General features: G+C 34.5%; 1 protein-coding gene across 2 annotated transcripts in view; it reads left to right on the top strand.

Annotated features, from left to right (window-relative positions):
- The window catches only part of LOC145268848 (uncharacterized), a 48,923-nt gene that overhangs the window by 13,915 nt on the left and 18,767 nt on the right, over nucleotides 1-16,241 (top strand). For both annotated transcript variants that reach the window (XM_080124522.1, XM_080124523.1), the window contains 4 exons: nucleotides 4,278-4,366; nucleotides 8,575-8,637; nucleotides 13,352-13,485; nucleotides 14,335-14,445. In XM_080124522.1, the coding sequence (XP_079980648.1) occupies nucleotides 4,278-4,366; nucleotides 8,575-8,637; nucleotides 13,352-13,485; nucleotides 14,335-14,445 (397 nt within the window). The remainder of the gene's footprint in view (nucleotides 1-4,277; nucleotides 4,367-8,574; nucleotides 8,638-13,351; nucleotides 13,486-14,334; nucleotides 14,446-16,241) is intronic.

Raw genomic sequence — 16,241 nt, 5'->3', positions numbered from 1 at the left:
TGCATGATTGATGTGAAATGGCCGAGTTCATTTTTGGACAAAGGCAAATAAAAAAAAAAATTTCTTCTATGATTTCCTTGTGAACTGAACTTGCTACCTCAACTGTTCTACAAACCCGACAAGCAACTAACTCCCACCCCTTTACAGTAGAAATCCCTAGATGTAAGAAAGCCTTTTACTCCAATAGTCTCTTCCCCAGAACTGCAAGTCTTTGGAACTCCCTTCCGGGATACTGCTTTCCCAACTGTGCTGCAGAAGTTCAAGTGTAATGTGAACAAACATCTTTCTACTCATCTCCCTTAATAATGCTCCTGCAAATTATGTCTCCGATAGTAGCCCCCTACTTCAAAATGGCACTTGCCTTGTTTGGGGTGAAAATTGAATAAAAAAATATATATATATATATATATACTAACTAGTGTTGAGATGATTAATCGGAATCGCAAACAGAAAAAAATCATAACTTTTTGGGGTATTGGAATCAGTATCAGAATCGCCTCTGTGCATGTACTCTTTTTTTATTAGTTTTTTTTTTTTTTCTGATATTTTTATACTTTTATGAACATATATTTATTGTATAACTTCAATTAAAGAATTTATTTTTAAAATAAAAAGAAACTTTTATTTGTATAATTTCATAAACGTATATTTTGTATAAAATTTAATTTAAGATAAAAACTTTTTTTAAAAATTTTTTTAACGAAAGTACAAATAAAGACTAATTGTGTTTCATTTTGTTAATTTTTATTATATACTAGCAGCTGTGCCGCGTCGGCACATACAACGCCAAGTCAAACACAACATCAAGCACACTCAACATCGTCTTACCATCAATGCTTACCCTGTGAACTCGGAGTATGGGAAATTCCCATCTGCACAAAACAAAATCACTGAAAAAAAAAAATACCCAAACTAAGGATAGGGATAATGAGTAAACGTTGGATAAAATGATGGTTAAAATTATTACAAACTTGCCAGGGGTTTCATCATTGTAGTTCGTTGAGGTTTTTGTCAGTAGAAGTTCACTTGTTTTTCTTTGTTGAAAAGTCCGTTTTTTTCTTTATCAAATAAAACGCGCATCTCGCTCAAAACAATTCCTTTAAAAAAAGTAGGGTCCCCATGCGGGCTCCAGTTTGTTGCGGGACTTGTGGTTTAGAATGAAATGTGCGTTCATCTCACGTTCGGGTGTCACCGTTTTGTAGCTGTCTAGTGTATAGAAGGAAATGCATGTTCATCATCACGTTGCGGTCACCAAATTTGTAGTGGACTGGTGGATATATTATATATATCCCCCAGTCGTACAAAATAGGAGAAAATGATTTGAATTGTGAAAGGAAAAATGAATTGCTTTGAGGAAGGAATGAACAACGCGTTTACTTGAATTAAACGAACTGGAATTTATTTTGTGAAAAAACAAGTGAAAGAAAAGGGTACAACACGTGTTCATGTCCGTGTTCGTCTCTCGCTGTTTACTGGTGAGAAGGAAAGTCTATTGTCATAGAGAGAGAAAGAAAGTCAATCCAGTTTGGTGTGCGTCTCTCGCTGTTAGCTGGTGAGGAGTAAAGTCTATTATAGTATCTATACTATAATAGACTTTACTCCTCAGAGAATGAGAAAAAGTCAAACCAGGCCATGGAGATAGAAAACGTATAAAGTGTACATACTGTCTGTTAGCTCGTGGCCCATACATAGTCGCAGGGGACGTGACGCGCGGGCGCCCCGAAAGGGGGCGAATGGTCCGACGACCGCTCAGCTCGAGAGCTAAGTCAAAAAGGGCTGGAAACAGCTTGTCTCTTGCTTTTATAATTGTTTCCGGTGGTCTTTTACGCATGTGTGGATTTCCTTTGAAAGGTGAAGTGACGTTGTCCTTGTGTGCGTACGTGTGCGCGTACATGTATGTACGTTAGCGTGTGTGCGTATACACATGAATGTGACTGTATATACGCGAACGTGAATATATGTACGTGTGTGGATGTGCGCGCGTATATTTGTGTGCGCGTATGTTTGTGTGCGCGTATGTTTGTGTGCGCATATGTTTGTGACAAGTAATATAGCTTGAGATGTGAACGCGTGTTTTTGTGTGAGACTAGGAAAGGCTCCCACAGATGTTACCGCGACTGTAGACAGACAGTGCTAAATTCCGTTGACATGGGCAGGAAACTTTTTCGGCAAAAACAAAACTGCCCCTTATTTCGGGCTTTTTGTGTGACTCTGCGTTGTTCGTTATGAACCATATATAGATAAGGACAATCTAGGGACTAACACCTTTCAGGGGAAAAAAAGAACTTTTCAATTCGGTGCATCCATTCAAAAGTTTTACTGGTATATAGGCACACACACATAGATAAACAAACAAACATTTAGAATTTTATTAATATTATAGATTTTTCAATAATGTCCTTTTCTTCTGTTTTATTTCAATAAATCGCTTCACAATAAAAAATATTGAAGAACAATAAAAATGAACTGATTTGTCTTGTCACTTCTACACCAGAAGTTAGGAAGTACATTAGCTGATGTAACTCTTGACCTTGTCAAACTAGAGAATGTACATGGGATATTGAATCGAACCCTTTATTTAACCCGTCGAGAATAATATGCTCTCATTCTGTCTGCCAGAGGTTACATTGGCTGGCACTTGTACAGTCTGCATGTGTGAATACCCTTTATGTAAAATTTCAAATGTTTACACCCAAAATTTGCTGAATAGTTTGCTAGAGACTGCAAAGGTCAACGCTTTTGAACTTTTACCCCTTCATAGCCAAATTTTCAGCTAAAAACCGATTAAAAAGCTTGCCCTATGTCTGAATGCACTTTATGTAAAATTTCAAAAATTGGTTGAGAGGTTAAATTTTTTTAAACTTTGACCCCAATTTTGATCCCTTAACATTTATTGTTTTGGGCTCAAATAAGGTTAAAAAGTTTGATCCATATCCAAGGAATCTACATCTAAAATTTCAAGTGTTTAGACCCAAAATGGGCAAAGGAGTTTGGTAGAGTTTTCAAAGGTCAAATCATTGAACTTTGACCCCCTTGATAGCCAAATTTCTGGAGAAACCGATTAAAACGATTTTCCCAAATCTCAATACCCCTTATGTCAAATCTCGAGTCTGTACACTGAAAATTGACAGAGTAGTTTGGTAGAGAAATGTAGACACACACACAGACAATTTCACTTTTATTGATGTATAGATAGATTGGACAGCGTTGATTGTTTAAACAAACAAAAAAAAAAAGGAAGATTAACTACATTCTGCTACCAGAGTAACCCCCCTTTACTAAGTGACTTCCTGAAAAAAAAAGGAAAATCCTTCCAAAACACCCGTTTTTTGGAATTACGATTAAGTTTTTTTTTTGTAATGCAATCAAAGTTCAACGATTTGACCTTTGAGAACTCTACCAAACTCCTCCTACAATTTTGGGTCTAAACACGTGAAATTTTAGATATAGGTTTCTTGGATATGGATCTAATTTAATAACTTGATTTGAGCCCAAAACAATAAATTATAAGGGGTCATAATTGGGGTCAAAGTTTAAAAAATTGCCCCCCCCCCCTTTTTTTTCTCAAAACACATGGGCAACGCTGGGCATCCATTGCTAGTATATATATCTATATATCTATAAAAGTGAACGTGTCTGTCTGTCTGTGTGTCTGTCTGTCTGTGTACATTTCCCTACGCAATAACTCTGTCAATTTTTAGTCTATAAACTCGAAATTTGAAATACCGGGTACTGAGATTTGGGAAAATCGATGTGACGGGTGTCAGCCAGAAATTTGGCTGTTAAGGGGTCAAATTTCAACGATTTGACCTTTAAGAAATCTACCAAACTCCTCCGACAATTTTGGGTCTAGACACTTGAAATTTTAGATATAGGTTCCTTGAACCTGGATCTAACTTAATAAAGTGATTTGAGCCCGAAACTATAAATTTTAAGGGGTCATAATAGGGGTCAAATTAAAAAAAAAATTTACTCTTTTTTTTTTTTGCTCAGCATACACCTCCAAACACCCGGGCAACGCCGGGCTGAAATGCTAGTATATATATATAACCGTTTTATCTGCTTAGTTACACGTTTCGGTTACCGAATCGTATCAACAACCCAGTAATTTCGTCAGAGTCAATGGTTCCCATGTCATGTTAAATTCTATAGTAGGTCTACTTAGTAATTGATTGTCTCCCAGCATACGTGTTGCTTCTTTGAGTCGTCTTACTCTACACAGTTCCTCTCTGTTTATAATCGGTTTAAAAAGATATTTTTTTTTTGTTTCTTTATAGGAAACGTCTGAATATATAATCCGCATCATCAATTTTACGGTGTGGTGTGACGAAAGAGGAATGGCAGCAAAGAACTCCATGGTTTCTTGGTAAATCGACATTTTATTCTTTCGACTAGCAGGGAGATCTGGTATCGCCCGGAATTGAATGGCAACCGGACGATAACAAATATTGTTTTTTGGTACTTGTACAGTTTAATCAAGACATTAAAAAAATGAAAATATCGAAAAAAAAAAAAAAAAAAAAAAATTGTACGTATCTGTTTTGGATTGAAGTTCTCCAAAAAAAATTTTCACTTAATTTGATCGAGTACTTTTTTTTTTATTTTGTAATACAGATCGGTTGGAAATTGAGTTGTTGGTACTCGTACAGTTTAATGAAGACATTATAAAAAATGAAAATATCGAAAAAAAATTATATTGTACATATCCGTTATGGAGTGAAGTTCTCCGAAAAAAATTTTTTTACTTAGTTTGATCAAATAGTTTTGTTTTTTGTTTTTTTTACAGTTAAAAAAAACATGTTTTTATGACAGCATGCTGAAGGTAGCCATGTTTGGATTTTTAGAACACGCCAAGGGGCTATAACTCAGTTTAAAGCGTTGACACCCCCCCTCCCCATCTTAAATACTAGCTTTTCTTCTTAAAAATCGAAACATGGCTACCTTTTGATCAGTATCATTACAAATTGTTTTTTTGTTGATATTTTCATTATTTAATGTCTTGATTAAACTGTACAAGTACCTACTTTTTTTCATTTTTATCTTATTTTTTTATTTTCATTTTTCTTCTTTGGAAAAAATTTGACGAGTGACAAAATTTTATCTTCTAAGTAAATAAGTAGGTTAGACTTCGCAGCCTAGCAGGGGATGCCTTTTTTTCTTCCCTGCAACCTCTTTCCTATTAAAGAAACATTGCGAGTCTGTCTCTGCTGTATCGTTATTTACATAGCAACTACTCGTCTGAGCTCCAGTCTATGATCTCCGTTTGCTAAACTTTCACAAAAAACACGGGTCTAGCTGAAACCACTGTCAATAATTTCCCTGCGACTAAACCTAAACGTGGATTTCATGAACAAAACTTTTTTCTTAGAACTGCACACTTGTGCTTGTTCTGTTTCCTTATTTTCCAACTGACTACAGTATGGTCGTCTTCAAGTCCAATGTAAACAAGTTCTTGATGAGCCATCTCCTTAAGTAATCTAATTTATCAAATTTCCACTACTAACGATTGCTATGATATTGTCCCATTGACTACTGCACACTCATTAACCTTTATCCTTGAGTGACCTCTGGGCCTTTATAAGTGCTGACTCCTTTGTAAAAAGAAAAAAAAGTAGTTTTGGAGCCTATACTTGACAGACAGACAAAAACGTTTCATTATAATAGAATTATTATTTTCATTTTTCCTTTTCATGTCTTGTACTGAGGCAGGACATTTCATGAATGTTCTAAACACTTTCTCACATCCAAGGTTACATTATTGGCTACATATATGCATACATGGTTCAGCTGTGATTTCTTTCAAAATCCAACGTCATCAAGCCACTAGTCTAAGCTGGAAAAACTTGGCAGAAAGAATAAAACAACAAAAAAAAAATTAGAATACAAAGTGAGAGAGCAATTTCCACGTGTCTGAATACCCTATATACCAAATTTTAAGTCTGTAGATCAAAAATTCGTTGAGTATATAGGTTGAGAAGTGTCCTCACACACACATTCTCACTTTTATAGATATATATGGAATGATTGTATTGCTGTGGTTTCCTAGAAAATAGTGCTTAATAACAGGTAGAGCTGTATTATTATATAATCTTCTGTGATTAAACAAACATTATTGGCTACATATGTGCATACATGGTTCAGCTGTGATTTCTTTCAGAATCCAACATCATCAAGCCACTAGTCTGGAAAAACTTGGCGGAAAGAATAAAACAAAACAAAAAAACTAGAATCCAAAGAGAGGGATCAATTTTAAATATAAGTTTAACATAAAATGATCCACCATTTCCGAACCATTCAAATGATCAAAGGCATTAAAGTATCCTATACCTCTAAAAGCCCACCATTCGCCCATGTATGGAGTATTGTTGTCATATTTGGGCTGCTGCATCTGCTACTAGTCTCTCACTCCTAGACAAGGTTCAAAAGAGAGTCACTAACCTAATAGGTCCTGAACTGTCATCTAAGCTTAAGCCTCTGTCCCATCGACGGAATGTAGCATCTCTCTGCCTGTTCTACAAGTACTTTAACGGTGAATGCTCTGAAGAACTGCAAGCACTTGTACCCCCTCGATGTAAATACCCCCCCCCCGACAAACCCGACAAGCAGAAAAATCCCACCCCTTCACAGTTGAGATCCCTAGATGTTGTAAGAGAGCTTTCTACTCCAGTAGTTTCTTCCCCAGAACCGCTAGACTTTGGAATTCCCTTCCAGGTTCCTGCTTCCCCAACTGTACTGACATGCAGAAGTTCAAGTGTAAGTGCTAGTCTCAGTCTTTTCTACAAATACTGTTGTGGCACATGTTCCTTAGAATTGTTTCATCTATTCCCTGCTTCCTTTGTAGCAGCTCGTTTGACCTGTTGATCTAGTAGTCTTCATCAATTTGTTAATTTAATATATCACCGTAATACTGCTTCCTATTCCAGTAGTTTCTTTCCAAGAACTGCTCACTGTTGCTATTTGTTTGCTTTTCCACGGGAGAAATATGTGACACAAGGTCGTTTTTAATGTAGGTGAAAACCAGCTCCCCAAAAAGGGGCACTCTGGCAGTAGGCAAAAATAAAAAATTGCCTTAGTATAGAAGGATTCCATGGCAAATGATCGTCTAAGCTTCAATCTCTGGTCCCCTCTCGCCAATCTTTCACGAAAACACCCGTCTAGCTGAAACCACTGTTAGTAATTTTCCCCACTCTTTATCTGTGCTTAAATCAAAACGTAGATTCCATGAACAAAGCTTCTTTCTTAGAAGTGCATGCCTGTGGAACTCCCTTCCGTTTGCCTGTTTCCCACTTGACTACAACTTGGATGTCTCCATGTCCAACATAAATAAATTCCTGATGAACCGCCCCCTTAAGTAGACACTTTATGAAATCTCCAATAACAACGATTACTACGATACTATCCCATTGATTACTGTACACGCAATAACCCTTATCCTCAAGTGGCTTCTGGGCTTTGAGGTCCTGGATATGACCTTAAACTATATCCGATGGTGAGGCCCCAACTTGCGGACTTTGGGGAGTATGGAGCCACTCTTTAATTGCCATTGCTCCCAGGTCCACTCTGACCCAGAGTGGTAGTACCTGTTAGGGTCCCAACTATGGGTTAAATAGAAACCGACTTGTAAAAAACAAATATATTCTATTAAAAAAATTTTCTTCAAAATCACCGGATTCGGCATTAAATAATCTGGAAAGGGTTGATATGCCGTAAAGCAAAAACAACCAACCAACCAATCCGGGCCTTGATAAGTGGTGACCTCCATGTAAAAAAAAAAAAAAGGTTTAACCCTACACTGACTAAAAACAAATTTTTTTTATCTCATTTTTACTTCAAACAAGGCACAGCCACTTTGATGTCGGGGGCTACTATCAGCGAAATAAGTTGCAAGGATACTATGTAGGGAGTTGAGCAGCAAGATGTCTGTTCACATTACATTTGAACTTCTGTATGTCAGTACAGTTGGGAAAGCAGGAACCCGGAAGGGAATTCCAAAGTCTAGCAGTTGGGTGGGGGGATTATTAGAGTTGAAGGCTTTTTATATCTAGGGATATCTACTGTGTTGGGGTGGGATTTTGCTGCTTGCCGAGTTTGATGTTACCACGACTGTATACAGATAGTGCTAAATTCCGTTGATATAGGCAGGTAAATTTTTCAACAATTGCACGAAATGGCCCAAAAACCTTTATTTCTGTCTTTTTATGTGACTCAGCATTGTTCGTTATGAACCATATTTAGATAAGGACAATCTAGGGACTCACACCTTCCCGGCAAGAAGAAAAATTTTTCAATTTGGTGCATCCAATCGAAAGTTTTATTGGTATACACACACACACACATATATAAATAAACATTTAGAATTTTATTAATATTATATATTTTTCGATAATGTCCTTTTCTCATATTTTTATTTCAATAAATCGCTTCACAATAAAAATACTGAAGAACAATAAAAGGGAAGGAATTGATTTGCCTTGTCAACACTTCCGGTAGCAGTCACATCGGAAATTAGGAAGTACATTAGCTGACTATAACCAAAAAATTTACTTTCACAAAATTTTTATCTTTGCTTTTTAGTGAGTCTCATCCCCTGATCCAAGAAAATATTGCTCGACTTTTTGAGGAAAATCGACCGAGAGTGTAAGTATATTTTATTTATTTATTTTTTTTGTTCTTACGACGAGGATTCGTTATTTGTATTATTTGGATTCTTCGGACTACTGGTCTCATCTTCAGGTGAATATTGTTGAACTCAGGAATGTGGACGGAATTTCGAACGGAACCCTTTATTTATTTCACAGGGATAGCATGCTCTTGTTCCGTCAGCCATGATTGAATAAAAGTTCTAAGTAATTTGCAATCATATTTTTCGGTTGCCCACACTGAGGATTGAACCTTCAACCTTCAGGTGAATATCACTTTTACAATTGATTTTCTTGCGGGCTTGTGACGCAGTGGTTAAGTAGTACTATAAAGTGGACCTGAGTCACTAAGTGCTGAGAGGGGGGAAATAGACAAAGGAATAGGAAATGTCCTACAATAAACAAAGAGATGGGAAGTAGCAAACAATGAATCTGTAGGTATTTTTAGATCGAGTCTTTTTAGATTTGACAATGACAATAGAAACCTACAGAACAGATAACTCAGGGAAGGGCAGCTTCCGGTAGCCGGGGTTGGGAGACTTCAGATACCGACACAGAGAAGACAATTGACATCAAGCTGCTGGTTGCGATGGATGGAGCTGATAGCAACAACGATTGGACAGTTTTTAGAGCTGACTGCGAAAGAGAGATAGAGAGAAATTGCGACTGACAGACGAACGTAACATCGATAGAACGGGGAGAAGACACATGCTCACAAGTGCAACCATCAAATATATGTGAAACATTGGTGTTTGTGTTTTTCCTTTCTTGTTCCACGACTTATTTTACTTCCACTTTGTGACCTGCGTGTGTTCTGTCAGCAACTGTGAACCAAAAGATGATGACACGGCCAACGAGAACGATGAAGGTAGTAATCCACGGCACGCAATATGGGGTCAGCGGCTTTGTCGGAAGGAAGGCCACGTGCTGTCCCATTAAGCCGATAACGTGTACAGTTAGACTTAATAGATACTACGCTTTTTTTCTTTGTCGATCAAAAGAGAAAACAGAAGATAGATCAATAATGTTAAGTTCGTATTAAGCCCATAACATTTATTATTAGATGTAGCAAAACGTAGAGCCAAAAAAGAGGGGGGGGGGAGATGCATCCCAACTGATTAAAGATACTACGAACTGAGCAGTGACCTGCGTGTCGACAAAGGTAAGTAATCTACGGCACGCAATATGGGGTCGGCGGCTTTGTCGAAGGGAAGCCCACGTGCTGTCACAGAGTATTTAAAAAAATCTACTAACCAAAGAACTTGCATCCTTTCTTTCGTTTTTCGTCTCTCCCTTTACGCATCGTCTAAAAGAGTCTCTAATCTAATAGGCCTCGCACTGCCTACAAAGCTCCAGGTTTATCACCACGATGTGACATCTCTTGTTTTACAAGTACTTTGGCACTTCTGCATGTCAATGACATGGGGCGAATTTGTGTATTTTAGTTTCAAGAATGGCCTATAAAGGGCGTTTGTCAGCCTAGAAGAGGGTCAATAATTCATACCTTTATTTTGATAGATGCTTATAGAATTATGCTGCAACCCCCCCCCCCCCAACTTTCAGTACAAAAAAAAATGTATTCTTAAACCTCTATAAATGTTTTATGTTTTTAAAATTATATTTCGCTACATTGACAAACTAAAATTATATTTTGATATATTTTTATACTGTAAAAAAAAAATAATTCTAAAACAATTTATAAATGTTTAATGTTTTTCACATTGATTTATAACTGTGAATAAAAACTAACTCATGAAAAGAAATATTAAAACTTTAAAATTATATTTTGATACATTTTTTATACAATAAATGTTTTGATTTTCATATTTTTTCTTGTTCTTTATTTCGTTCTTATATATTTTTGCGTTGTCAGAGAAACTTGTTTATATTTGAGGTTCACAGAACGGCCGATAGAGGGCATTCAAAGAAGAGGGGTCGATAACTTATCTCGGACGCCTCATGTCATTGACATACAGAAGTGCCAGTACTGCAATAAAATGTGCACCAACAAATTTGCTGCACTGATGCTTCCTTCATTAAATATTCAAGAACAACCCGACAATTAGCTATATCCCACCCATTCATGGTAAACGGTCCTAAATACTGGAAGGCTATCTACTCTTAATATATTCTTCCTTCAAACTAATAGCCTTTGGAATTCCCTCTCTGTTTCCCGTTTTCCTGATTGTATGACATGCAAAAATTTAAATGTAATGTGAACAAACATCTTGCTAGACAACTCTAAATTGAGGAAACCCTTCCTATAAGTATTCCCATAATATTCCTATATATGAGGAACTGTACGGCATAATCACGTTGACACACCGATTCCCGCTGAATCACCAAAGTTAAGCAATGCTGAACCTTGTCAGTACTAAATGGGTGACCATTTGGAATTTCCAGGTGCTGTATGTGCTCTCCGCTTATCTCGGCATTGTTTCCAGTCGTCCTGGATTTTTCCTTGCTACTGGACTCAAACAGTGCCGATTCAGGGGGGGGGGTTAGGGATTGTGCAACTCTTGCCTCACAATTCCTGCGCAGCTGCCCCTACAAGAGGTATCCTTTGTCTTTCGAGACTGAACGGAGGCATCGGAATATGAGGAATCCATCCATTACAGTTCTTTGAATGAGGCGAAACCATTACAGCGGTGAAGTACTGTCAACCAATGGACGAAATGCATAAAAAATTTCGGCAATCACCCAGCATTAGTCAGCAGAAAAGCAAAATTCTCCTCCACGACGATGCCCGACCGCATGTTGCTAAACTGATCCTGCAGAAGTTGCACGAATTGAGCTATAAAACTCTGTGCTTCATCCGCCATACTCTCCCGACCTCTCACCTACCGACTACCACTTTTTTTAAACATCTCAAAAACGTTCTGTATAAGAAATGCTTCAACAGTCTTAAGCGATATCAAAAACACCTTCAACGACTTCATCGCAACCAGAACGCAAGATTTTTACGTTATCGACATAAATACACTAATAAATTTTTATGTTATCGACATAAATACACTAATAAATTTTTATGTTATCGACATAAATACACTAATAAATTTTTACGTTATCGACATAAATACACTAATAAATTTTTACGTTATCGACATAAATACACTAATAAATTTTTACGTTATCGACATAAATACACTAATAAATTTTTACGTTATCGACATAAATACACTAATAAATTTTTACGTTATCGACATAAATACACTAATAAATTTTTACGTTATCGACATAAATACACTAATAATTTTTACGTTATCAACATAAATACACTAATAAATTTTTACGTTATCAACATAAATATACTAATAAATTTTTACGTTATCGACATAAATACACTAATAAATTTTTACGTTATCGACATAAATACACTAATAAATTTTTACGTTATCGGCATAAATACACTAATAAATTTTTACGTTATCAACATAAATACACTAATAAATTTTTACCTTATCAACATAAATACACTAATAAATTTTTACGTTATTGACATAAATACACTAATAAATTTTTACGTTATCGACATAAATACACTAATAAATTTTTACGTTATCGACATAAATACACTAATAAATTTTTACGTTATCGACATAAATACACTAATAAATTTTTACGTTATCGACATAAATACACTAATAAATTTTTACGTTATCGACATAAATACACTAATAAATTTTTACGTTATCGACATAAATACACTAATAAATTTTTACGTTATCGGCATAAATACACTAATAAATTTTTACGTTATCGACATAAATACACTAATAAATTTTTACGTTATCGACATAAATACACTAATAAATTTTTATGTTATCGGCATAAATACACTAATAAATTTTTACGTTATCGGCATAAATACACTAATAAATTTTTACGTTATCGACATAAATACACTAATAAATTTTTACGTTATCGACATAAATACACTAATAAATTTTTACGTTATTGACATAAATACACTAATAAATTTTCACGTTATCGACATAAATACACTAATAAATTTTTACGTTATCGACATAAATACACTAATAAATTTTTACGTTATCGACATAAATACACTAATAAATTTTTACGTTATCGACATAAATACACTAATAAATTTTTACGTTATCGACATAAATACACTAATAAATTTTTACGTTATCGACATAAATACACTAATAAATTTTTACGTTATCGACATAAATACACTAATAAATTTTTACGTTATCGACATAAATACACTAATAAATTTTTACGTTATCGACATAAATACACTAATAAATTTTTACGTTATCGACATAAATACACTAATAAATTTTTACGTTATCGGCATAAATACACTAATAAATTTTTACGTTATCGACATAAATACACTAATAAATTTTTACGTTATCGACATAAATACACTAATAAATTTTTACGTTATCGACATAAATACACTAATAAATTTTTACGTTATCGACATAAATACACTAATAAATTTTTACGTTATTGACATAAATACACTAATAAATTTTTATGTTATCGACATAAATACACGAATAAATTTTGCGTTGGCAAAAGTGTGTTGATTCTGATGGTGCTTATTTGGATCAAAAAAATTTTTGTTTGAGCCGAGATTTGTTGATCTGAATTTAAAAGTTAAAAACTCTTTCTTGTCAACCTGATATCTTTATGTGAATGTTACATTTTTCAAATCATCTTGTTGAACTTTTCAGCCCACCTGCTTTGCCAGATTCCGACAATACCCTGGACTCCATTTCACTCAGCATTCTTCTCGAGCAAATCCAAAAAGATAACGGCAATCGGACTTCATCGGAAGATTCTGTGATTCGTGCAGTTCCCAATGCAGGTAACAGTGTGAAACTATGTACTCGACGACAATTGCTGACCCCCCCTTCCCCAACCCTGTGTGCTGTATTTTCCTTCATCTTCGTCATACTATCAACGCTGTCCCCCCCCCTCCTGTTAGGAAGAAAAAAAGAAAAGGAAAAACAATATAACAAAAAAAAAATAGGAAAAAAGTTTATCAGCAGAACAAAGGTATAAGAAGTTGTTCACCAAGGAACACAAAAGAAAGTTAAAATAGGATTGTTAATCAAGGTATGCCGGTAATGGAAACAAGGGATTGGTTAACCCTTTATGACCTGAATTATGACGTAGATGATTAGAAAAATATTTATTGTTAATTTTAGATGGCGGTATACTGAATGTAAGCAATGGACAGTTGCGATCTTGAGGTATCTGGCATCTACCCAGATAGTGAATATATACAAGGCAGGCGTGTTTGAATCAATTCCCACTTTATTTATGCCGTTATATTCATTTATTTATGAGTAAACGAATTAGTTCAACCAGATCATAAAGGGTTAAAAAAAATTTAAGTTAGTTTTATGAGTTTTGTGATTATTTATAGAAGTTAGGCATGGTTGGGTTTGCAATGGTTGATGACATTTGCAAGTCTGACAGTTGAATGTAGGCAGTAGCTTGGACCAGATCAAGAGTGTTTTAGGTTGGGGGTTATCATACAAGGGTCTGGGGAGCAAGTGGGGGTTGTGGCTCCCTAGGTTGGGAAATAAATTTTAATTTAATTTCTTTTTTTTTTTTTTTCCATCATTGGTAACTCACATTCTTTAGTAGGGGGTTGTTGGTTGTATGCGCTCTACAAGTGCCTTTCTAATTTTTCCCTTTTTAATTGCAGGCCTCATGTCCTCTGTATCAACAGAAAACCTAGAAAAGAAATTAACAGTGAAAAATATTCGAGATTTCCTCATTCATCCGACAGATGCAAAAATACTTGCGACAATCGGTGGTTGGTATTGTTTGACTACAAATCTATACACTTTTTCCTTTTTATTTTTTATTTTTTCCTTTTTTTCTTTTTCTCTTTTTCTTTTTTTTTCTTTTTCCTTTTTCTTTTTTTTCTTTATCCACTTTTTTCTTTTTCTTTTTTATCTTTTTTTTCTTTTTCCTTTTTATTTTTTCTCTATCTTTTTCCTTTTTTTTCTTTTGTTTCTTTTTTGTCTTTATCCACTTTTTCTTCCTTTTTTCTTTATCCACTTTTTTTTTTTCCTTTTTTTCTTTATCCACTTTTTTTCTTTTTCTCTTTATCTTTTTCTTTTTTCTCTATCTTTTTCCTTTTTTTTTCTTTTTCCTTTTTTCTTTTTCCTTTTTTCTTTTTCTTTTTTCTTTATCCACTTTTTCTTCCTTTTTTTCTTTATCCACTTTTTTCTCTTTTTTCTTTTTCCTTTTTATTTTTTCTCTTTATCTTTTTCCTTTTTTCCTTTTCCATTTTTCTTTTCTTTTTTTTTTTCCTTTTTTTCCATTTTTCTTTTTCTTTTTTTTTCCATTTCTCCTTTTTTTCTTTGCATTTTTCTTTTTATTGTTATTTTTTCTTTTTGTTTTCCTTGTCACTTTTTTCCCTCTTTTTCCTTTTTCCTTTTCTTCTTTTTCCTTTTTTCTAAAAAAAAAAAAGAAGATGGCTTCGGGTTAGAATTGATTGCTTTTGTTTATGACCGAAAAATCAAAACGTACACACTTTTGTCCAATTCACATTTTCACTATCTGCTACACCGGGATGTAGGGAAGGGCGCAAACTCTATTATGAGAATTATTCCACTTGTTTAACAAAAAAATATCAAAAAAACATCAAGTAAACAATTTTTTTTTTTTTTTACTTCTAGAACTCTGAGGTCTAAAGGAGATAACTCAATTTTACAAAATTATTCAAGAAAAATTTGCATTTTTCTTAATTAAAAAAATAATTTTTTTTTTTTAAAAAAGGATTCCCCACTTATCAAGGCCTGGAAGCCTCTCGAGATTAAGGGTTTGTGAGTGTACAGTAGTCAATGAGACAATATTATAGTAATCGTTAATAATGGAAATTTGGTAAATTGGATTAATTAAAAAATAAATGTTTTGCTTTTAAAAGAATAGAATCGTTAAAAGTAGTTAATGCCAAACAATGTACCGAGAATTAAAGTTAACTTTTAAAATCATATTTTTAAAAGAAAATCTGGTGCTACCAGATCAGGCTGTCTGAAGATATTGGCTTCCCGAGACGAAATGCACCTAACATTGATGCTTTATGTTTTTCTACTTCCTTTTTTGCAAAACTTAATTATGTTCTGCAAAACCAAAACCAACAAAACACCTTTTCTCTCCTTTTCCTTCTTCCCATTTCCCCTTTTTCTTTCTATCTCTCCCACTTCCTGACTGGTTTCCAAACTTAAAATGCACCAAACATTAATAATGTAACCCTTTTTCCTCTCCCATTGCAAAACTCATTCATGTTCTGCAGGACAGGGAACTAAAACGATAAAATCCACTATAAAACAACCAAACCAAACGTTACAAACTAGCGATTGAAGATACAAAGAACTTGAAGAATAAAAACTTCTACAAAATAACTGTATGCAACATGAATATTATTTCCAAAATAACTGGATTCGGCATTAAATAACCTGAAAAGGGTTGATATGCCGTAAAACAAAACAACCAAACCTAGAAAGAAAATAATTCTGTAAAAAAGCAAAAAACAATTGAAAGCAATTTTTTTTAAAATAAACTAAACATCGTAAAAATCTTTGGAGACGATTGTTTATCTTG

Source organism: Euprymna scolopes, chromosome 44 (genome assembly GCF_053919585.1).
Source record: "Euprymna scolopes isolate OS-2025 chromosome 44, ASM5391958v1, whole genome shotgun sequence".
Taxonomy (NCBI): Eukaryota; Metazoa; Mollusca; class Cephalopoda; order Sepiida; family Sepiolidae; genus Euprymna; species Euprymna scolopes.
The sequence above is the reverse complement of the archived record's forward strand: the minus strand, read 5'-3'. Positions and strand labels throughout refer to the sequence as shown.